The sequence below is a fragment of the Hyperolius riggenbachi genome, chromosome 3 (assembly GCF_040937935.1).
Source record: "Hyperolius riggenbachi isolate aHypRig1 chromosome 3, aHypRig1.pri, whole genome shotgun sequence".
Lineage (NCBI taxonomy): Eukaryota > Metazoa > Chordata > Amphibia > Anura > Hyperoliidae > Hyperolius > Hyperolius riggenbachi.
The window spans coordinates 82,453,897-82,478,027 of NC_090648.1; the positions used below are offsets into that span (position 1 = coordinate 82,453,897).

The following is a 24,131-nucleotide window of genomic DNA, read 5'->3' on the forward strand; positions in this document are numbered from 1 at the left end:
GATGGGGTGGGACACAGCGGGGGAACACGCGATGACAGAAGGGGACACCTAGGGACAGAAGGGGACACAGGAGTGTAACGATCGGTGTCAGCACACAGAGAGAATCTGATTATTGGTGATCTGCAGTATCACCAAGAATACAGATATATACCTGATTATTGATGATCTGCAGAATCACCAATAATACAAGTATAACTAACCTCTGGCCACCTATATAGTGTGAGTGCTTGGTGCAACAGTAATGACTTTGAGTAGGACCACCCGAGGAGCAGGTGGTCCTTGGCAGTATGAGAAATACCTCCCTCAGGGAAGTGCGAGAACGTTCCAGCAGCCTGAAACTTCCAAGGGGGTTGAGCCCCAGGCTGAAAAGCAGGAAGGCCCTGTGGCTAAGTGACACCTAGAAGGTGGGCGTCACAAGCAGGACTGAAGACTAATCTCTCAATGGAGAGGGATAGCTCACAAGGTCGGGCAGGCTAGGTCGGCAACACACGAGCAGATAAGGTACAGAGACAGAAGGCTGATTCAGTAACCAGGGACAGGCAGGGTTGGCAACAGGTAATCAGATATGCGTAGGTACCGAATCAGAAAGCAGAAGGAGAGTCAGCAAAGCAATAGGTCATAACAGATATCAAACAAGGCCTAGTCTTGGGTGTGAGGTCCGTGGTCTCAACACCCTGGAACTAGTCTGAAGTATAACACAATAGTAATCTGGCTCAGTGTGAATTCCCAGGTCTTCCTGGTTCTAACACACTGTGGGATCTGACTATGGTCTGAGTGCTTCCACGTAGTGTTCGCAACGGCAGACAACTTGAGACTGCCCAGCAATAACTATATATAGAGCGGCGCTCCCCGGTGCCACCCATCGCTGATCAACCAACAGCCGCCCGCTCTGAGATCAGCTGACCAACCTGGTCAGCTGATCCCTCCTCGTTTGTCATAAAGGTTCTGCCTCTCAGCGCACGCGCGCATTCCTCAATCTGTGTGCACTAGAAGGCCCAGCCACATCAGAGGCACGCCGCCGCGTGCAAACCACCGCGCTGGACGTGGAAGCAGCCACCTTGGCTGCCAGTCCGCGCCGCGGCTTTTCCTATTACAAGGAGGACACCAATTGGGGGAGAACATTATAAGACGCTCCTAGAATATGGACGCACCAGGTTTAGTATATTATTTTTCTCCTGGTTTTTGCCCTCTAAACCTAGGTGCGTCTAATATGGTGGAAAATACGGTAAATGCCAAGAGGTCCTCAAAAAGGGTGGCAAAAAATAAAAATAAAACAATGGGTGGTTCTAAACAGTTTACAATAAAAAGGTTTCCTGGTAGAAAAAAAATCTGCTTTCTGCTTACTTTGAAATGTAGTTAAATGCTAGTCTAAAAGCGTAAGTTAGTTGAATTTGGTTATTTGGTTTTGGATAGGAGGGGAGGCTCTGATCCAGTGCATCATCTATCTAGTTTTTTATCAGATATCTTTTTTAAGACTGGACAATGCTTTATCTGATACGTACATATTTCACTATGGATATTAGCACAAATAGCCAATGTTTTTATTAGGTTTATGGTATTTAATGTATAGAGATTGAAAGGGGCACTACAGCGAAAAACTGTAAAATTTCAAATATGTGCAATTATATACAAATAAGAAGTAAATTTTTTTCCAGAGTAAAAGGAGCCATAAATTACTTTTCTCCTATAATGTTGTCACTTACAGTAGGCAGTAGAAATCTGACAGAAGTGACAGGCTTTGGACTAGTCCATCTCTTCATAGGGGATTCTCAGCGAGGCTTTAATTCTTAATAAAGATATTCCCGAAAAAGGATTTGAACAATGATACTGGCCACTTCCCTGCTCGCTACACAGTTTTTTGGCAGTTGGACAGAGCAACTGCCATTCACTAAGTGCTTTTGAAAATAAATATATCCCTGAGTATCCCCTATAACGAGATGGACTAGTCCAAAACCTGTCGCTTCTGTCAGATTTCTACTACCTACTGTAAGTGACAGCAACATAGGAGAAAAGTAATTTATGGCTCATTTTACTCTGGAAAAAATGTACTTCTTATTTGTATAGGTTTGCACATATTTGAAATTTTACAGTTTTTCGCTGTAGTGCCCCTTTAATTACAGGCATGGTTAGTGGTATAGAAATGGGGGCTATTGTCTTTGAGAGAAACCAGTTAAAGGAGCACTACAGCGAAATGTAGGCTACTGGGATTATGTAGCAGGTTTGTAATAGGAAGAACAACATATATTAGATAGTGTTGTCGTTAACAAAGATTGGCTGGTTAGGATAATTTATAGCTCACATACAGATCCTGGCGTCAGTAAGGCTTCGTTCACACATAAATCTGCACTTTTCCCGTCCTCTCCTGTCCTGTCTGTTTGGCATCAGTTTTCTATCATTTTTACCTGACTGGATTGGAACTGTACACCTTTTCTGTGTAAACACACCCATAGAAAATGTATACAAAACTGACAGGACTGGACCGTAAAATGTTCAGATTTATGTGTGAACACATCCATAGAAACACATATAAAACTGACACCAACTGTCAAAAACTCACAGTACAGAAAACCTTTTTATGTGTGAACCAAGTCTTTTAAGGTAAGGGAAGTCACCCGCTCTGTGTTCAGTTAGGGTGTGTGATAACACCGGATATCTCTCTCCTCTCCATGATGTGTGCTCACAGCTCTTCTTGTAATGCAGGCTCAGTCAGCAGCAAGTAACTTTACTGTAGAATGTCTAAAGGTTCATACACACCTACCAACTATCTGTCCAACTATCTGCCAGACTTGTCTGATAAGCCCCATTCACATGCTCAACAGCGGTATTTTATGCAGCACAATTGTCAAACAGCTTTTGTTGTGAAACAAGTTGAAACAACTAAAAAAAGTATTTTGCTATTGTTCATAAAGCTGATAAGGTTGCTAAGAAGTCAATCCAACACTTGGACTGACTTCTTAGTCTTTTCAGCTGTTTGAACAAAAGCAAAATACTTTTTTAGTTGTTTCAACTTGTTTCACAACAAAAGTTGTATAGGGCTTAAAGAGAATCTGTATTGTTAAAATCGCACAAAAGTAAACATACCAGTGCGTTAGGGGACATCTCCTATTACCCTCTGTCACAATTTCGCCGCTCCTCGCCGCATTAAAAGTGGTTAAAAACAGTTTTTAAAAGTTTGTTTATAAACAAACAAAATGGCCACCAAAACAGGAAGTAGGTTGATGTACAGTATGTCCACACATAGAAAATACATCCATACACAAGCAGGCTGTATACAGCATTCCTTTTGAATCTCAAGAGATCATTTGTGTGTTTCTTTCTCCCTGCAGCAATCTTCCACTGAAGTGTCAGGCTGTTTCTTCCTGCAGAGTGCAGACAGCTCTGCCTGTATGTAATTCCTCAGTATGTGAAAGCCCAGCCAGCTCAGGGGAGGATTTATCCAGCTTGTAAAAGATAAGAGAGAAGAGAGAAGCTGCCCTAATCTAAATAGTGCAGAGAGGGTCCTGGAGGGGGGAGATGCATCACAGAACCACAACACTGAAGAACTTGGCAGCCTTCCAGACACAGGCTGACAAGTCTGACAAAAGAGAGATAAGTTGATTTATTACAGAGATGGTGATAGTAGAACGTGCTGCAGTAAGCCAGAACACAGAATAGCTTTTGGAACCTGTAGGATGATAAAAAACAGGATGCAATTTTTGTTACGGAGTCTCTTTAAAGGACTTACGAGCTGAAGCAACAAAAAAAAGTTAATTACCTTAGCTGAATGTCAGACCTCAGGGCAGACGGATCGTGCCTCCCTTGCTATTTGTAGATCCTCTGTTACGTTAATCCAGCTATCATTAGTGGCCCCGACCCTGGCCAGGGTCACCATAGCTCATGACGATTAGAATCGCCGCTTTAAAACTCCTCTGCCTACAGCCCTGGGAGCGCACATTGTCGCTCGGTATACTGTTATACGTCATGTGGGTGTCACCACATGACAGCCCACATGACTGACTGCACTTCGAGCCGGTGTAGTGAAAATTTTTGCTACCTATCATATTTTGCAACTTGCCATAGGACAGTGTATGACTGTGTAGGCGTGGCTCCTTTCTGTTAACACGCCTGTAATTTTTTGCAACCACAGATCCCATTGAGCTAGAAGGGGGATTGTTCCCTCCAGGGGGGGTTATTAGTTGAGCAAGAGGGGGGATTGTTTCCTCGGGGGGTGGGGGGTTATTAGTTGAGGAAGAGGGGGGATTGTTCCCTCCAGGGGGGGGTTATTAGTTGAGCAACAGGGGGAATTGTTCCCTCCAGGGGGGTTATTAGTTGAGCAAGAGGGGTGATTGATCCCTGGGGGGGGGGGGTTATTAGTTGAGCAAGAGGGGGGATTGTTCCCTCCAGGGGGGGTTATTAGTTGAGCAAGAGGGGGGATTGTTCCCTCCAGGGGGGGGGGGTTATTAGTTGAGCAAGAGGGGAGGGTTCTGTGTGAGAATAGGGTTTGGTTGGGTTGCATTTTCTGATATAGATAGGTTAAAGTCAATGGCTAGGTTGCACTTTCTGATAGCTATACGTATAAATAAGTGCAACCGGTTGCAAAATCTGATAAAGTTGCAAAAAATTTCACCACACCGGCCGTGCCACCTCAGCACAGAATACCAGCGCTGAGCGAGGGAGGGCGTTACCTAGCTACAGGATTTGTTTACTGCAAATTTGCAGAGTACTTTATCTTATTCAAATCTGCAGTAAACAAATCCTGTAGCTAGTCATGAGCTAAGGCGACCCTGGCCAGGGTCGGGGCCACTAATGATAGCTGGATTAACATAACAGAGGATCTACAAATAGCAAGGGAGACACGATCCGTCTGCCCTGAGGTCTGACATTCAGCTAAGGTAATTAACTTTTTTTTGTTGCTTCAGCTCGTAAGTCCTTTAACAGACAAGTTGGCAGATAGTTGGACAGATAGTTGGTAGGTGTGTATGAACCTTAAGGTAAATAAACAGGTAGCCTGTTTATTTACCTAACATCTTAAGGCTTGAACGCACATCCAGCAAAGTGCACAACCAACTCCACGACATGACCGACCACACGAATTGTATTTTCCGTGCATCAACCTACTGAATGGCCAACTAATTTGCATACTGCGTGCACAAGTAGAATTAAGGATTGCACAACATGACAGCATTCAAATGACTTATACACCTGCGGTCATCTACATGATATCAGCCCAACAGTCATGTGAGTTGATCCGCAAGATGGATCTGGCAAATCACCTGTTATCAGTCACTCGTCTGGTTGTTTGCCACATGTCGTCCAACAGACCAAATTCAGACGACAGTGGGGTGTACCGTGGGATGCGAAAGTTTGGGCAACCTTGTTAATCGTCATTTTCCTGTATAAATCATTGGTTGTTACGATAAAAAATGTCAGTTAAATATATCATATAGGAGACACACACAGTGATATTTGAGAAGTGAAATTAAGTTTATTGGATTTACAGAAAGTGTGCAATAATTGTTTAAACAAAATTAGGCAGGTGCATAAATGTGGGCACCACAATAAGAAAAGAAATCAATATTTAGTAGATCCTCCTTTTGCAGAAATTACAGCCTCTAAACGCTTCCTGTAGGTTCCAATGAGAGTCTGGATACTGGTTGAAGGTATTTTGGACCATTCCTCTTTACAAAACATCTCTAGTTCATTCAGGTTTGATGGCTTCCGAGCATGGACAGCTCTCTAACTCACACTACAGATTTTCAATTATATTCAGGTCTGGGGATTGAGATGGCCATTCTAGAATGTTGTACTTGTTACTCTGCATGAATGCCTCAGTGGATTTTGAGCAGTGTTTAGGGTTGTTGTCTTGTTGAAAGATCCAGCCCCAGCGCAGCTTCAGCTTTGTCACTCATTCCTAGACACTGGTCTCCAGAATCTGCTGATAGTGAGTGGAATCCATGCGTCCCTCAACTTTGACAAGATTCCCAGTCCCTGCATTGGCCACACAGCCCCACAGCATGATTGAACCAACACCATATTTTACTGTAGGTAGCAGGTGTTTTTCTTGGAATGCGGTGTTCTTTTTCCTCCATGCATAACGCACCTTGTTATGCCCAAATAACTCAATTTTAGTTTCATCAGTCCACAGCATCTTATTCCAAAATGAAGTTGGCTTGTCCAAATCTGCTTTAGCATACCTCAAGCAGCTGTGTTTGCGCTGTGGGGTGAGAAAAGGCTTTCTCTACATCACTCTCGCATACAGCATCTCCTTGTGTAAAGTGCGCCGAATGGTTGAACAATGCACAGTGACTCCATCTGCAGCAAGATGATGTTGTAGGTCTTTGGTGCTGGTCTGTGGGTTTACTCTGACTGTTTTCACCATTTGTCGCTTCTGTCTATCCAATATTTTTCTTGGTCTCCCACTTTATGCCTTAACTTGAACTTAGCCTGTGGTCTTCCATTTCCTCAATGGCCTCAATTCACTAAGCTTTACCAAACACTTTATCAAACATTTGATAATTTACCTCATGAGTAAAATCTAATTTTGAATTCACTAACGTGTTATAGATTTATCGAATGTTTTATCGATAAAACGTTCAAAATTAGATTTTACTCATGAGGTAAATTATCAAATGTTTGAAAAAGTGTTTGATAAAGCTTCTAAATGAGGCCAATATGTTTCTAACTGTGGAAACAGACAGGTGAAATCTCTGAGACAGCTTTCTGTATCCTTCCCCTAAACCATGATGGTGAACAATCTTTGTCTTCAGGTCATTTGAGAGTCGTTTTGAGATCCCCATGTTTCTACTCTTCAGAGAAAATTAAAAAAGAGGAGGTAAACTTACAATTGACCCCCTTAAATACTCTTTCTCATAATTGAATTCACCTGCAGGGCCGGTTTTGTACTCTTTACCACCCAAAGCCGCTGTCACCAGCCGCCCTCCTTCACTATAGGTAGCGAGATGATCCCTCCCCCCTTTCCCTCCAGTATAGGTAGCCAGATGACTCCCTTAATCCCTCCTTTTCCCACCCCCTCTCTGTATAGGTAGTCAGCTCGCATTCACACCGCAGCAGCCATCAGTGTCACTCATTTCTCAGTTGGTCTCCAGTGCCGAAGCTTCCTCTTCCCCTCTGTCTCCAATACTGCCCAAGTCCATAGCCGCTGGCCACAATGCAAACATGCACAGAGAGCGAGGTGGCTGCTGCACAGGTTAGCAGCAGAGTACCATGGTCAGGCATTTGCCTGATCTCAATGCATTGCAGCATTTGCAAGCTAGCAAATGCTGCACCAGTTTAGCCTGCTGCTTTGGTGCCCTTCCTCATGTGGTGCCATAGGCCATGACCTAAGTGGCCTTGGCCTAAATCCGGCCCTGTTAACCTGTGTATGTAGGTCAGGGGCCACTGAGCTTACCAAGCCAATTTGAGTTCCAATAATTAGTTCTAAAGACTTTGGAATCAATAAAATCACAACAGTGCCCAAATTTATGCACCTGCCTAATTGTATTTAAACAGTTATTGCACACTTTCTGTAAATCCAATAAACTTAATTTCACTTCTCAAATATCACTATGTGTCTCCTATATGATATATTTAACTGACATTTTTTATCGTAACAACCAATGATTTATACAGGAAAATCATGACAATTAACGAGGTTGCCCAAACTTTTGCTTCCCACTGTAACTGTTGGATGTGTGTACAAAGCCTTTAGACAGTACTTGCGGCTGATGAGCCTGCATTACAGGAATGGCTGTAAGCTCACCTCATGAAGAGGAAAGACATATCAGCTGTTATCACACAACCTAACTGAACACAGAGCACTCGCTTCCCTTGCCTTTCCGATGCCAGGATCTGTGTGTGAGCTATATAAGTATCCTATCCAGCCTATCTTTGTAAACAACACCACTACTAGGGATGGTCAGTGAGATGCAAGGGGGCGGGGGGAGTATTACATACCAGTGTACTATTAATAATGGAACACCTGGGTCTGCAGATGTACAAAGTACCGGAGGGAAGTCATGCAGTTGAAGATTTTGTGGGAAAAAAATTCAAAGAGGCGGCGGTGATAATTACCAGTGGTGGTGGTGGTTTACCAAGAGATCGTGAGAAGGGGTTGCACAAAGAAAAGAATATATACAGTATAAGGTGGGGACAACTTTTATAACAATACCTAAAAGAAAAAAAAACTTGAATGTTCTTCCTCACAATGGAATACAGGTAAAAGCGTGTCTACAATGGTAATATTTATGTGTAGTTTGTTAAATTTGGTTATGTGGTTTGGGATTGGAGGGGAGGCTCTGGTCCAGTGTATCAGGAATGTTTCTCTATGGCTAAAATAATGATGGTGGAGATGAGGTCCAGCTTAGTAAGATGAGCAGAAGAAGGTCCAGCTTAGTAAGATGAGGAGAAGGTCCAGCTTAGTAAGATGAGGAGGAGAAGGTCCAGCTTAGTAAGATGAGGAGGAGAAGGTCCAGCTTAGTAAGATGAGGAGGAGAAGGTCCAGCTTAGTAAGATGAGGAGGAGATGGTCCAGCTTAGTAAGATGAGGAGGAGATGGTCCAGCTTAGTAAGATGAGGAGGAGATGGTCCAGCTTAGTAAGATGAGGAGGAGAAGGAGGAAGAGAAGGTCCAGCTTAGTAAGATGAGGAGGAGAAGGTCCAGCTTAGTAAGATGAGGAGGAGAAGGAGGAAGAGAAGGTCCAGCTTAGTAAGATGAGAAGGAGAAGGAGGAAGAGAAGGTCCAGCTTAGTAAGATGAGAAGGAGAAGGTCCAGCTTAGTAAGATGAGGAGGAGAAAGTCCAGCTTAGTAAGATGAGGAGGAGAAGGTCCAGCTTAGTAAGATGAGGAGGAGAAGGAGGAAGAGAAGGTCCAGCTTAGTAAGATGAGGAGGAGAAGGTCCAGCTTAGTAAGATGAGGAGAAGGAGGAAGAGACGGTCCAGCTTAGTAAGATGAGGAGGAGAAAGTCCAGTTTAGTAAGATGAGGAGGAGAAGGTCCAGTTTAGTAAGATGAGGAGGAGAAGGAGGAAGAGAAGGTCCAGCTTAGTAAGATGAGGAGGAGAAGGTCAAGCTTAGTAAGATGAGGAGGAGAAGGTCCAGCTTAGTAAGATGAGGAGGAGAAGGTCCAGCTTAGTAAGATGAGGAGGAGAAGGTCCAGCTTAGTAAGATGAGGAGGAGATGGTCCAGCTTAGTAAGATGAGGAGGAGATGGTCCAGCTTAGTAAGATAAGGAGGAAGAGAAGGTCCAGCTTAGTAAGATGAGGAGGAGAAGGTCCAGCTTAGTAAGATGAGGAGGAGAAGGAGGAAGAGAAGGTCCAGCTTAGTAAGATGAGAAGGAGAAGGTCCAGCTTAGGAAGATGAGGAGGAGAAGGTCGAGCTTAGGAAGATGAGGAGGAGAAGGTCCAGCTTAGTAAGATGAGGAGGAGAAGGAGGAAGAGAAGGTCCAGCTTAGTAAGATGAGAAGGAGAAGGTCCAGCTTAGGAAGATGAGGAGGAGAAGGTCCAGCTTAGTAAGATGAGGAGGAGAAGGTCCAGATTAGTAAGATGAGGAGGAGAAGGTCCAGCTTAGTAAGATGAGGAGGAGAAGGAGGAAGAGAAGGTCCAGCTTAGTAAGATGAGGAGGAGAAGGTCCAGCTTAGTAAGATGAGGAGAAGGAGGAAGAGAAGGTCCAGCTTAGTAAGATGAGGAGAAGAAAGTCCAGTTTAGTAAGATGAGGAGGAGAAGGTCCAGTTTAGTAAGATGAGGAGGAGAAGGAGGAAGAGAAGGTCCAGCTTAGTAAGATGAGGAGGAGAAGGTCCAGCTTAGTAAGATGAGGAGGAGGAGGAGAAGGAGGAAGAGAAGGTCCAGCTTAGTAAGATGAGGAGGAGAAAGTCCAGCTTAGTAAGATGAGGAGGAGAAAGTCCAATTTAGTAAAATGAGGAGGAGAAGGTCCAGCTTACTAAGATGAGGAGGAGGAAGAGAAGGTCCAGCTTAGTAAAATGAGGAGAAGGAGAAGGTCCAGCTTAGTAAGCGGTGTTGGATACAGAGCAGAGGCAGAGGCCAGTAAAGTAGGCAGATGGAATATAAGGGCTAGTATTTTGGATGTATGAATGGTTTTCGTCTTTAATAAAAATGATGTATTTTATGGTTTATGCCCATAGAATTTATAATTGAGGTCATGTCCAAAAGAACTGAGTCAAGTCAGTTTCCTCTAAAGAACATATAAGAAGTTTGAAGAGACCCTGAGCGCTCTTTAAAAACGCAATTTGAACTTACCTGGGGCTTCCTCTTGCCCGCGAGGTCCCCCGGTGTCCTCCTGGCTCCACTCCCGCTCCTTTAATTTAACGTTCCCTGCAGTATTCATCTATCTTATGTTTTTTTCTTATAGGTTTTAACTAGTTACTGCACCGTGTGCAGTATACAGTAGCTATGCCCTGAAAGACTTTATCTAAAGTTCCAGGGACTTACATAATCATCTCCCGCTGTGATTGCCACTGTGCACGCTCCTGTGCACTCCAATGTGCATCCTCTTTGCCACCTGTTAGCACACAGATCAGCGAGTCACTGATCTAAGTGCCTTTGATCATTGATATACCTTGGTCATTGCCAAAAGTGAAGGTAAAACATACATGCATTACTTCCTCCTCTGTACTTATTTTACACAGGAGGAATAAATGGAGGGGAGGGGCATCTAGTGGCCAAAAAGTAAATTACACCCTAACACATTAAATTCAATAACAATGCATACATCCAACATTAAAATTAACCCTCCCATAGTTATATATATATATTATGATTTATATAGCGCTTTTCTCCCTGGGGACTCAAAGCGCTATATAATATATATATACGTCCCGTCACTGACGTTAGTCGCGGCCAGCGAAGCAGGAGTAGTGCGCCCTCTACGTATCTCTCCAGCGGCTCCTGGAGAAATACGCAAACAGTGCTCTTACGTTAGACTGGCTCTGACTGACGTAAGTGATGGGACCCGACTCCCCAATCTGCGGGGAGTGGAGGACAGCGGCGTGGGTGCGATCGGAGCGGATGGGGCTAGAGGAAGCCCCAGGTATGTATAAAATCTTTTTAATGTTTCAGCTCTGGTACACTTTAAGAATAAAATAATTCTTAGCAAAACGTACCACCTAAAGAAAACCTAATTGGTGGCAAAAAACAAAACCCAAGATATAGATCATTTAGTTGTGATAAGTAGTGATAAAGTTATTGGCAAATAAATGGGAGGAGTGCTGAAATGTGAAAATTGCTCTGGTGCATAAGGGGAAAAACCCCTTGGTGGTGAACTAGTTAAAGGCAGTTCTTTAGTTAAAGGCAGTACCGGCCCTTTGTAAAGATAACATTTGGCTGGAGATTTTGAAAAGGCAGTAGTTTGCTCTGGGAGTCTAATACTTGCACTCATTTAGTAATGTTTGCTTTCACAATAAAGAGTTCCTAACATGAAATGCAAGGCAGATTTTGGCTTGGTGATTTCTTCCACTCATCTCCAGTAACTTCTATGAAAAGTGGAAATAAGCCCAGGGAAAAGGAATAAGAGGATCCAAGTGATGGAAACTATGATGGAGTTCTGATGATCAGCATCAGATATTTAAAGAGAATCTGTATTGTTAAAATCGCACAAAAGTAAACATACCAGTGCGTTAGGGGACATCTCCTATTCCCCTCTGTCACAATTTCGCCGCTCCCCGCCGCATTAAAAGTGGTTAAAAACAGTTTTAAAAAGTTTGTTTATAAACAAACAAAATGGCCACCAAAACAGGAAGTAGGTTGATGTACAGTATGTCCACACATAGAAAATACATCCATACACAAGCAGGCTGTATACAGCTTTCCTTTTGAATGTCAAGAGATCATTTGTGTGTTTCTTTCCCCCCTGAGGGGGGAGTGCATAGCAGAACCACAACACTGAAGAACTTGGCAGCCTTCCAGACACAGGCTGACAAGTCTGACAAGGGAAAGATACATTGATTTATTACAGAGACTGTGATAGTACAAAGTGCTGCAGTAAGCCAGAACACATTAGAATAGCTTTTGGAACTTGTAGGATGATAAAAAACAGGATGCAATTTTTGTTACGGAGTCTCTTTAATGGAAATTACACGGAAACTGTTCCATAAATAAGAGGCGACTTGTCCCAGGTCTTATTTCTGTGTACCAGGCAACAATAGTTAGGAATATCTCACAATTATTGTAAAATACTAGCCTCATCTGTAATGTAGATCAAAATCGAAACAAAGAAAATGGTAGAATGTGCTATATGCCCAAAATAACAATACCTAAAAGCCAGGCATCAGTGGCATCACTGATATAAATATGTACAGTGTATATGTATGGCAAACGTGTGTGATGAATTGGTCGGAATCAACTTGGATTCCTGGATGGTACACAATGTATAAAAAAAAAAAAGTGACTGCTTTCATCGGTGAATGCAATAATCAGACACCATAGCACGCCACATAAGCTTCAGAACCAACATTTGTAATGTTAGTAAAGCAGCAAGTAGCAGCAACACAGTTATAGTCCAGGCAAATACGAATGTAAGATGGTCCTCCTTAACCTGCTGAGCGGTCTGGACGAGCTCAGCTCGTCCAGTACCGCTGGAGCCTGCCGCTCAGGCCCTGCTGGGCCGATTTGGCTCAAATAAAAAGCAGCACACGCAGCCGGCACTTTGCCAGCCGCGTGTGCTGCCTGATCGCTGCCGCTCTGTGGCGATCCGCCGCGAGCAGCGGTGACAGAGGGTCCCCCCATCCGCCTGAGCCTAGCGTAGCCGGAACAAAAAGTTCCGGCCAGCGCTAAGGGCTGGATCGGAGGCGGCTGACGTCAGGACGTCGGCTGACGTCCATGACGTCACTCCGCTCGTCGCTATGGCGACGATGTAAGCAAAACAAGGAAGGCTGCTCATTGCGGCCTTCCTTGTTTATTCTGGGCGCCGGAGGCGATCGGAAGAACGCCTCCGGAGCGCCCTCTAGTGGGCTTTCATGCAGCCAACTTTTAGTTGGCTGCATGAAATAGTTTTTTTTTTAATTAAAAAAAAACCCTCCCGCAGCCTCCCTGGTGATCTTAATAGAACGCCAGGCAGGTTAAAGAGAACCCGAGGTGGGGATCTTAGAATGAAATCTATACACAGAGGCTGGGTGTGGCTATAGTGCCCAGCCTCTGTTGCTATTTGAATCTTCCCTAAGTCCCCCCCTGCGCTCCGCTCTCCCCCATAAATTACAGCCGCGCTGGCGACACGCAGCGTGTCACAGCGGGCTGTATTTACCTCACCAGTGTCACTCACGCCGCTCCCCTGCCTCCTGCAGAGTGCCGGTCCCCGCCCACGTCCCTTCCCTCGCCGCAGATTGGAGGGAAGGGACGTAGGCGGGGACCGGCATGAGTGACATTAGGGAGGTAAACAATGCCCGAGAGCGCGGCTGTAATTTATGGGCTAGAGCGAAGCGCAGGGGGCACTTAGGGGGGATTCAAATAGCAACAGAGGCTGGGCACTATAGCCAGACCCAGCCTCTGTGTATAGATTTCTTTATAAGATCCCCACCTCGGGTTCTCTTTAATTACCTGCCAGATAATTAGGACGGTAAGGATAGACTGTTTGGGACTTCGGCTGGGACAGCAATTGCAATAAGATCTTGTCTAAAATACATTTCAATTGTATCCCACAGGATCCATAGGATTATGCATCGCTCCGCCTGAAGCCGCTCACAACTGTCATTGCCAGGCCAACCCACAATTCAAGGCACTGCCATCATAGAGAATCAAGCACTATATCTGCTTACTCATAGCGTGTGAAGTCACTGCCACAGGCTCCGCCCACCTATGTGGTTCACCCAACCAGTCCATGCTTCATCAGGGTCTTTAACGTAATTGTCTTGAGGGAGTTTACTCTAACTCCTGCATTGTCCTTTTAGGCAGATTCTGTAAAGCTGAGTGCAGTAATGATTATTATTATTGTTGGTTTATATAGTGCCAGCAACTTCTGTGTCACTGTACAACAGCATACAGGGTATGACAATACAAAACAAACAATACAACAGTTAATAAGCGGTGAACAACTCAACTACATATTTTTACACAGGGAAGGGAGATATGCAGACACATTACACAGCACTGAGAGACAAAAGAGGAAGAAAGCACTGGCCAAAAGGCCTTCCAGTCTAAAGGTTTAAAGAATAGGACAGTAGGTGAAGGGAAGCTGTGTAGGAGATGGTAGAAATGGTGGTCAGTGGTTGATGTGCCCTAGGTAGGAGAGTATGCTTGCAGGAAAAAGTGAGATTTCAGATTGCACCTCAAAAGGGTAAGTGTGGGTGAGTGCAGATGTGTTAAGGGAGGGTGTTCTTGAGGAGAGGAGAGGATCAAGAGAAGTCTTGTAAGCAAAAGTGAAAAGAGGTGACCAGAGAAGTGTGCTTATCTTCCATATCTCTGGGTGATCCCGGCATCCAGATATTTGTGGATGCTACAAGTATACACACTAGCCAACAATGCTGAACAGATGTCAATCAAAGGCTCCCTGCTCACTGCAAATCCGTTTTCCGATTCCGATTTTCCCTGAATACATTCAACAGAAAAAAACGGATCAAAAAACGCAGCATGCAGTAAAGATTAAAAATCGGATGTAAAAACCGATCAAAAAGTGGAATCAGAATCGGAATCGCATGCAGTGTGCAGGGAGCCAAAATCTGACCTGCCTGGAATAAGATGGGACAGTTTTCTCAGAGGCACCTGCAACGTAGCACAACCAAACCCACTTGCACCATCAGGAGAGTGAGGTATTTCTTGGAAGAAATATGTCCATTCTGAGTCACCCGGTCTCCAATAAAAGATTTCGGCATGTAACCGTTCCCCATTTTCACCACCAAAGACATAGATTCTTTGACCCCATCGAGCAATTCCAGCAGATGCTACATTCAAATGAAGTGGCGGGACTTTCGGGTATTCACAAACCCGTCCTTTTTCATCCAAGACAAAACATCTATCTGTGGCTGAAGTTGGATCTCCAGATGAATAATCATAGCCACCAATCACAAACACCTTGTTATCCATTGTTACTGCTCCACCAGAGCGAACATTAGTTTTACTTGGAATTAGAGTCCATATATCTGATGCAGTGTCATAGATCAGCAATCCTTTAATGCAATGCTCCTCTGTAGTTGCTCCTCCTATGATGTACAATTTGCCTTTTAACTGTGCAGATGCAAAGGAACGTAACGGGTAAGGTAGTTTAGATAACTCAGACCAACAACGTTTGGATAAGTCAAAGCATTCCACTGAATCCAAAATTCCATCTTTATTCGATCCTCCAACTGCATAAAGCTTCTCCTTAAAAGATAAGAATCCATGCGACATCCTGGGGCTCATCATACTTGAAAGCTCTGTCCAGTCATTGGTCACAGAGTCATACACATAGAATGCTTTAGAAAAAGAAATATCCTCCGAAAAAGAATCATCCGACGATATACCTCCTGTCACGTACAAATAGTTTCCAACAGCTACACACTCAGCATGTGACACTGACCTCAAAGGCATCAGCGTATTCCACTCATCAGTAGCAGGATCATATGCATCAATGGAGAAATCATCGTTGTCGTTACCATCATCATCATACATTTCATATGTATCCTGAAGGTCCATGCAAACAATCCAGTTTTCAAACATTCCTTGCCGCAGTTTGAAAGGTGGTAATTCCTGGAGATCACATTCTTCCCAACTTCCACCTTGTTCTACTTCTTCTCGTTCATGGGGCAGCAATAATTGTAACCGGATGACTCTACGCAGCTCTACAGGAAGTGGACTGTCTCCGGAACTGTTGGCCTTCCACCAGCTAAGAGCCATGTGATAAACAGAAAGTTCTGAAGATACCATCAGCTGGTCTGAGGAAAGAATCTTTATTATTTCTCCGAGTTCGAGATGAAGAAAATCTTCATTTTTAGCCAGGCTAATTATATGCCAGCTGATGTATTTCATTGCCATTTCCAGAAGTCTACTGTGATGATGAGTAGAGGCCAGTCTGTAAGTCCAGAAGCAGTTATCATCGTTCAGTGTCTTAATCAGAAACCTGAAATTAAATCAAATCCAACATAAAAAAAAAAGAACTATGGGAGAGTAAGTGGACAAGAAGATACACTTATTAAGACTTCTGACTGGATCATAGTCTCATCACTGTAGAGATGTTATAACAAAGAGAGATGTGAATGGTGGATGTGAGTTACTAAACTATGCCATGATATACTGTAGTGTAACCATTATATACCAGAGGGGCTTGGCTAGGAGACTGGAACTCAGGCACTCTGCAAACCTCACAGGGAAATAAGCTGAGCTTGTAATGTTCCACCACAGAACAATTAAAGGATGTTTTTGTTCAACTCTTCTGATGAATCTACTTGTATAGAGGGCGAATTAACCCACTGATAAATGTGCCATATGCAACTATAGAATGGTGTACATATGAAACCTCTCCTGTGGAATGGGTAACACAATAGATGCAGGCTAATGTCCTGTAAGTAGACTTTGCCAAGAAAGCAATACTCCTGGAAACAGCAAGGTGGTGAAAGGCAGTGTTAACAAAAGCAAGTACATAAGCCTTTCTACAATGGTGGGTAGGGGTGTTTAGTGATATTGGCAATGGAGAGGGGGGGGGGGGGGGGCAGAGAAGGCCTAGGAGATCCTAGTGGAATGCAGCAGTGACGCCCAGGAGAAAGCTTGCTCCATGCTGAGTAGTGGAGGTGGCCCCAACTTACCACATGTCTACCTGCTCTGTTAGTCTCTGATATTTGTGTCCCTTTTTCTCACTCTACCTCTCTCATTAGCTACTACCTCTTACACTCTCCTCAGGCGTAGCTGCTTGGATGCCAGACTATCTGGGGCAACCGTGCAGCACAAAGTGGGCTGGTCATGAAATTTATGGCCCCATCCAAATGTATGTGAACCTATAAGGGCCTCTCTTGTCAAAGACCCCAAGTACCTTAGACACAGTCATATAAGACATAAAATAGCGTGTGTATTTTTTCAAAATTAACCACTTCTAGAATCTGGGATCTGGGAAAGGCAGCAAGTACCCCAGAAACAACATATACAGGCAGCAGGTTTCCCTAGACCAGTGGTCTGCAAACTCATTCGTCAAAAGAGCCAAAGATCAGCAATACAACGATCAAGATTTCTTTTGAGAGCCAAACTTATTTTCAAGAACCATATTTTAGGAGTCCGTTTAAACTAGCTACTGACATTAAAGAGGCACTTAAGCCTGAAAAAAAAAATCAGTTTTACTCACCTGGGGCTTCTATCAGCCCCCTGCAGCCGTCCTGTGCCCTCGCAGTCAGACGCAGATACTCCTGTCCCACACCGCCAGCTACTTTCGTTTCGCCGACAGGCCTGGCCACGCGTAGTCTTCTTCACGTTCCCATCTGCTATAGTGTCCTGCGCATGACGGTATTGCGGATGGGAGCGTAAGAAAGAGACGCATGGCCAGGCCTGTGCAGGCACAGTGAACCTGTTGGCCAAAAATGAAAGTAGCCGGTGGCAGGGGACAGAAGGATCCTCGAGTGATCCGCAGGCCTCATAGTAATCTTATATTATGTTTATATTATGACCAAAAACGATAGATGACATTAAAATAGAACTAGGACAACACTCACATTTAATGTGAAGAATGACCTTGCATCTCCTTGGAATTTTGATAAAGATTAGCCCCCAAAGTTATTGACAGCCTTGCATTAATAATGATTAGCCCCCATACTGACACAGCCTTGCATTAATAATAGTGGGTGACACTGGGCCGACTCACAGGTTGATACTAGACTGACTTTAGACCTTTCAGCAGTGTGCTGGTAACTACCGGTAGTACAGTATTGTAAGCACAATAAGGGTATAAGAGGCGCCCTGGTGTAGTATAAAAGCATCTAAAAACAGTTTAAAATGAAAAATAAATTTGAAGTAGCTTACCTTAATGACGAAAAAAATCTTTGTAATGACAAAGGTTTTTATTAGCAGCACAGGCAACGCGTTTCAGAGCCCGCTTCCTCAGGCCAATAACAGTGCAAGACTAACTGGAAGATTCAGCAAAGGGAGCGTCGCTTTGCTGAAACTTCCAGTTAGTCTGGATCTTTTTTCATCATTGAGGTAAGCTACCTCAAATTTATTTTTTGTTTTAAACTGTTTTTAGATGCTTTTATACTACACCAGGGCGCCTCTTATACCCTTATTGTGCTAACATACCCCCTTACCTCACCCGTTTGAGGGGTGGAGACAGAACACACATGGTTTCTACCACGGTGGACTTTTGTCCCCTTTTTTTTTTACCAAGGAGAGCGACCGCATCCAGGTCCCCTGTGACCACCCCGAGTGGAGTCGGGTTTGTTGTCTCCACCTGCTTCCTGTGGTCGGTTGCCCCCCTGCAACCCACCTTTGTGAGTAGTGTTTTACTTTCTACTATCCCAATTTGTTTTTGATATACTACACTATTGGGCTCCAGCTTTTGTCTCCTGTATCCTTTTCACCAGAGGGTGCTTGCGACACCAACATCCCACTACAGTATTGAAAGGTCTAAAGTTGGCCAGTTGACATTATTCAGCCTGCGTGGAACTACAAGAACCAGCAGAGATCGGTTTGGTTTATTATACAGTCCCTATCTGTTCCTATTATACAAGTTGAAGGTACACCAAAATAAATCATGTACATCCCTGCTGGTTCTTGTAGTCTCATGCAAGCCGAATTATTTTGACTGGCCAACTTTAGACCTTTCAGCACTGTACTAGCCATGATGGAACATGAAGCCCCCTAGTAGTGCTTGCCCTGCCCGTTCACATCCATCACATACTGGGATTGATTCACAAAGGTAACTTATTTTTCACCTTAATTGTAAGGAGTGCTAATGCAAGAGATAAACAAATAAGGAGAGATATTCACGAGCTAAATAGATAAGAAGAGCTAAACCATGATTTAAGTCAGTTAAGGAGAGTTATACAATGAATCAAGTCAGTTAAGGAGAGCTAAACCATGAGTTAAGTTAGATAAGGAGAGGTAAATCAGGAGTTAAGTCATTTAAAGAGAGATAAATTGTGAGTTAATAAGTAAGGTGAGATAATTTAACAGAAAAGCTTTGTGAACCAGGCCCTAAGAGCTATAGTTACAAGCAGCAGCTCAGGTAGCATACCATTACATCTCGCTGCTGCTGATTCTGCTGGCAGAGTCCAAGACTAGTTTGGTGGACGCTCTGAACAAGACTGTGCAGTACAGTACAGCCCGGGTTGTGCTCATATAGTCACGCGGCACCGCTGTAGAGAGGTCCAGAAAGGAAGTAAGGTTTTGCAAGGCTCGGCAGACTGTGCTGCACCAACTGGCAGCTACAGTAAGGAGGGGGGGGGGGGGGGGGGGGATCATAATGACAGGTTAGCCCCAGCAGCTAGCAGAGCCTCACACAAATGGTTAAATTAAAATATTGACATGTCTAGCTAGCTAACAAGAACCCATTTTCCTACAGGACTAGCTGGGGTTACAATTGAGTCTTCTCACACCAATGAGATGTGGTGGCAGCTTACCCGATCTCTGAACGAGATTGCAGAGTGTATAGATTACATATACAATTGAAATTGTATTGTGTGGACTCCACAACCAATCCAAAAGGTTACTTTGCCTGCAGTGCTGGATGCCTTCAGAATTCCCTCAGTGTCTGAGGGCTGAAAGGTAAGCTGACGCAAAGGGAACAGGAATTGGAGAGTGAGGTCACATGACGCAAAGGGAACAGGAATTGGAGGGTGATGTCACATGACGCAAAGGGAACAGGAATTGGAGGGTGATGTCACATGTGCCTCCAATATTTTTTTCTTTGAAATACCAAGAAGTCCTCAGAAATGGTGGCATAAAAGAAAAAAAAATGTGGTGGTGATAGAAAGTTTATAATAAAAGGTTTCCAGGTAGAAAAAACAAATATTTCCTCCTCATTGTAAAATTCAGGTTAACCACTTGAGGACTACAGTCTTTTCGCCCCTTAAGGACCAGAGCTTTTTTTTTCGATTCAGACCACTGCAACTTTAACGGTTTATTGTTTCGATCATACAACCTACTATCTACATGAATTTTACCTCCTTTTCTTGTCACTAATACAGCTTTCTTTTGGTGCTATTTGATTGCTGCTGCGATTTTTTGTTTTAATTATATTCATCAAAAAAGACATGAATTTTGTCAAAAAAAAATTTTTTTTTTAACTTTGTGCTTACATTTTTCAAATAAAGTAACATTTCTATATACATGTTTGTCCAAATTCATTGTGCTACATGTCTTTGACAAAAAAAAAAATAAAAAAAAAATTCAGTGTATATTTATTGGTTTGGGTAAAAGTTATAGCGTTTACAAACTATGGTGCAAAAAGTGAAATTTCCCATCTTGAAGCATCTCTGACTTTTCTGAGCACCTGTCAGGTTTCACAAGGTGCTAGAAATCCAGGATAGTACAAATACCCCCCAAATGACCCCATTTTGGAAAGAAGACATCCCAAAGTATTCACTAAGTTGCATGGTGAGTTCATAGAAGATTTTATTTTTTGTCACAAGTTAGCGGAAAATGACACTTTGTGACAAAAAACAAACAAACAAAAAAAAAAGAGATTCCATTTCTGCTAACTTGTGACCCCCCCAAAAAATGAAATCTGCTATGGACTCACCATGCCCCTCTCTGAATACTTTGGGGTGTCTACTTTCCAAAATGGGGTAATTTGTGGGGTGTGTTTACTGTCCTGGCATTTTGGGGGGGTGCTAAATTGTAAGCACCCCTATAAAGCCTAAAGGTGCTCATAGGACTTTGAGCCCCTTAGCGCACCTAGGCTGCAAAAAGGGGTCACACATGTGGTATCGCCGTACTCAGGAGAAGTAGTATAATGTGTTTTGGGGTGTATTTTTACACATACCCATGCTCGGTGGGAGAAATCTCTGTTAATGAGATTTTTTTTCACACACAATTGTCCAGTTACAGAGAGATTTCTCCCACCCAGCATGGGTATGTGTAAAAATACAGCCTATGTGTAAAAATGCAGCCTAGGTGCGCTAAGTGGCCCAACGTCCTATGAGTACCTTTAGGATTTCACAGGTCATTTTCAGGCATTTGGTTTCTAGGCTACTCCTCACGCTTTAGGGCCCCTAAAATGCCAGGGCAGTATAGGAACCCCACAAGTGACCCCATTTTAGAAAGAAGACACCCCAAGGTATTCCGTTAAGAGTATAGTGAGTTCATAGAAGATTTCATTTTTTGTCACAAGTTAGCGGAAATTTATTTTTATTTTTTCTTTTGTTGCACAAAGTGTCATTTTCCACTAACTTGTGACAAAAAATAAAATCTTCTATGAACTCATCATACACCAAACGGAATACCTTGGGGTGTCTTCTTTCTAAAATGGGGTCACTTGGTGGGGTTCCTATACTGCCCTGGCATTTTAGGGGCCAAAAACTGTGAAGAGTAGTCTGGAAACCAAATGCCTCAAAATGCCTGTTCAGGGGTATAAGCATCTGCAAATTTTGATGACAGGTGGTCTATGAGGGGCCGAATTTTGTGAAACCGGTCATAAGCAGGCAGGCCCGGATTTCTGCAAAGGCCACGGCCTAGGGCGGTAAAAAAATCAGAAGGATAAAAGGGCGGCAGGACCTGAGAGAGATAAGAGGCTGCATGTCAAAATAAATCATTTCTCCTGCTCCGAAGCCGCCCTGCTTTGCTGCACACAGTCAGAATTCCAGAGCTCCGTGTATTTTCCTTACTTCGTGGTGTGCGATGAGACAGTGCTATCTACTGAACATACAAGCTTCAGTTTATTGCCAGGGGTGAGAGAAACATGGATTGCCATGTGCTTGCTGCACAGTCTGTGACTCCAGTAAGGTAAACATTTTAACAGAATTATTTCCACTTTACAACTCAAGCTGGGCTAAACAATGTATTGCTGGTCAGACTCGGTTAATGACTTGAGCCATTCCTTCTCCTCTCTCCCCCTGGATTGTAAATCTTAAACAGAAAGATAAGGTGTTTTTTTTCCTTAGAGATTTATGGCAGCCCCTTCTAAGCTAAATCTTAACCCCTTGCTGGCTCATTTTAAAGGCAGCAGTAGTCTGCAGTAGTATGAGATAGACAACTTCTCTATAATTATAATTGCAAATGTACTGTTGTATACGTTTGTATTGTTACATTCTGTTTTGTATACCAAAAGTAATAACATATACTAAAAATTAAAAAAAGATATATTTGTACCGTATTGGCAAACAGTAAAAAAAAAACCTGTGAAAGAATCAGTACAATAAATACTAGGGATGGGACGTCGAATCCGGCGAATCCCTCGAATATTAGGAAATATTCGAGATTCGTGGATTCGAATCCCGAAGCCATTTTCCGCTCGTCGAATCCGCCGAATCCCGACGCTGCATCGCCGCGCATCCGCCGCTTCCCCCGCTCACAAGTGTCCTCCTCCCGCTCCCCGCAGCCTCCTCCGCTCGCCCGCCGCATAAATAAGCAGCCGCCGCCTCTCACCTCCAGCGTGGAGCCCGGAGCGGCAGACCTCCTGCAGACTTCCTTATTCCCCCTAGTGACTGGCTCTTACTACGCGTCATCAGTAAGAGCCGGTCAGGCGGCCACTAGGGGGAACTAGGAAGTGAAGTCTGCTGCACTGCACTCCACGCTGGAGGTGAGAGGCTGCTTCTGCTTATTTATGCAGGGGGGCGAGCGGAGGAGGCTGCGGGGAGCGGGAGGAGGAGGATATGACCCAGCTACCTACTGCAGTGTAGGTAAGGTAGCCCACCCAGCCTGCTAACTACACTGATCCCCCCAGCCTGCTACCTACACTGATCCCCCCAGCCTGCTACCTACACTGAGCCCCCCAGCCTGCTACCTACACTGAGCCCCCCAGCCTGCTACCTACACTGAGCCCCCCCAGCCTGCTACCTATACTGAGCCCCCCAGCCTGCTACCTACACTGAGCCCCCCAGCCTGCTACCTATACTGATCCCCCCAGCCTGCTACCTACACTGAGCCCCCCCAGCCTGCTACCTATACTGATCCCCCCCAGCCTGCTACCTACACTGATCCCCCCAGCCTGCTACCTATACTGAGCCCCCCAGCCTGCTACCTATACTAAGCCCCCCAGCCTGCTGCCTATACTGAAGGCCCCTATACCCTGCTGCCTATACTGAAGGCCCCTATACCCTGCTACCTATACTGAAGCCCCCTATACCCTGCTGCCTATACTGAAGGCCCCTATACCCTGCGGCCTATACTGAAGGCCCCTATACCCTGCTGCCTATACTGAAGGCCACTATACCCTGCTGCCTATACTGAAGGCCACTATACCCTGCTGCCTATAATGAAGGCCACTATACCCTGCAACCTATACTGAATGCCCCTATACCTTGCAACCTATAGTGAAGGCCCCTATACCTTGCTAGCTATACTGAAGACACCTTTACCTAGCTACCTATACTGCGGGCACCTATGCCTGGGTACCTATACTGCGGGCAACTATACCACGGATCGCACAATTCTTATGTGCAGGATTCGTTAGATTCGGGATTCGAAAGGTTCGAGATATTCGAGAACCTTTTTAGATTCGGATCCGGATTCGGATTCGAAGAAATTGTGGATTCGTCCCATCCCTCTGGACACCACCATATACTTCAGGGGTAACAACATACAAACCTCTGTGTATCGCAAACCTACAGACCGTCCCACATACCTAAGATATGACAGTTTTCATCCCAAGCACATTAAGAACTCTATAATTTACAGCCAAGCTATAAGGTACAACCGGATTTGTTCTGACAGGATGGACAGAGACAAGCACCTGGATCACCTTAAGAACACTTTCATTAAACAAGGTTACAGTCCTCCTATGGCTGAGGCCCAAATCAGGAAAGCCAGCAACTTCCCCAGGACTGAACTCCTGAAATATAAGCAAAACCAGAAAGAGGAACGTGTCCCTTTGGTTGTCACCTACAACCCACACCTGGAAATCTTAAGGAGGATTGCTAAGGAACTTCATCCCATTTTACACAAGGATCACAGACTGAGAACGATATTCCCTAAACCTCCACTCTTGTCATATCGGCAACCACACAATCTAAAACAGATGATTGTCAGGAGCTCTTTGAATAGGCCTCAACAAAACGGAACATCACCCTGCCGACAAAAAATATGTGGGACCTGCGGACACATTTA

At 44.2% G+C, this 24,131-nt stretch overlaps 1 protein-coding gene across 2 annotated transcripts in view; it reads right to left on the reverse strand.

Annotated features, from left to right (window-relative positions):
* The window catches only part of LOC137562767 (kelch-like protein 18), a 53,189-nt gene that overhangs the window by 2,839 nt on the left and 26,219 nt on the right, over positions 1 to 24,131 (reverse strand). Inside the window, exon 5 of one of the 2 annotated variants that reach the window (XR_011030184.1) lies at positions 13,733 to 16,008. Coding sequence is in view for 1 of the 2 variants with exons in the window: in XM_068274435.1 (XP_068130536.1) it covers positions 14,580 to 16,008 (1,429 nt within the window). In the remaining variant the exon portion in view is untranslated. Of the gene's footprint in view, positions 1 to 13,467; positions 16,009 to 24,131 lie in introns of those variants that run through there. The other variant, XM_068274435.1, reaches the window with a different exon arrangement.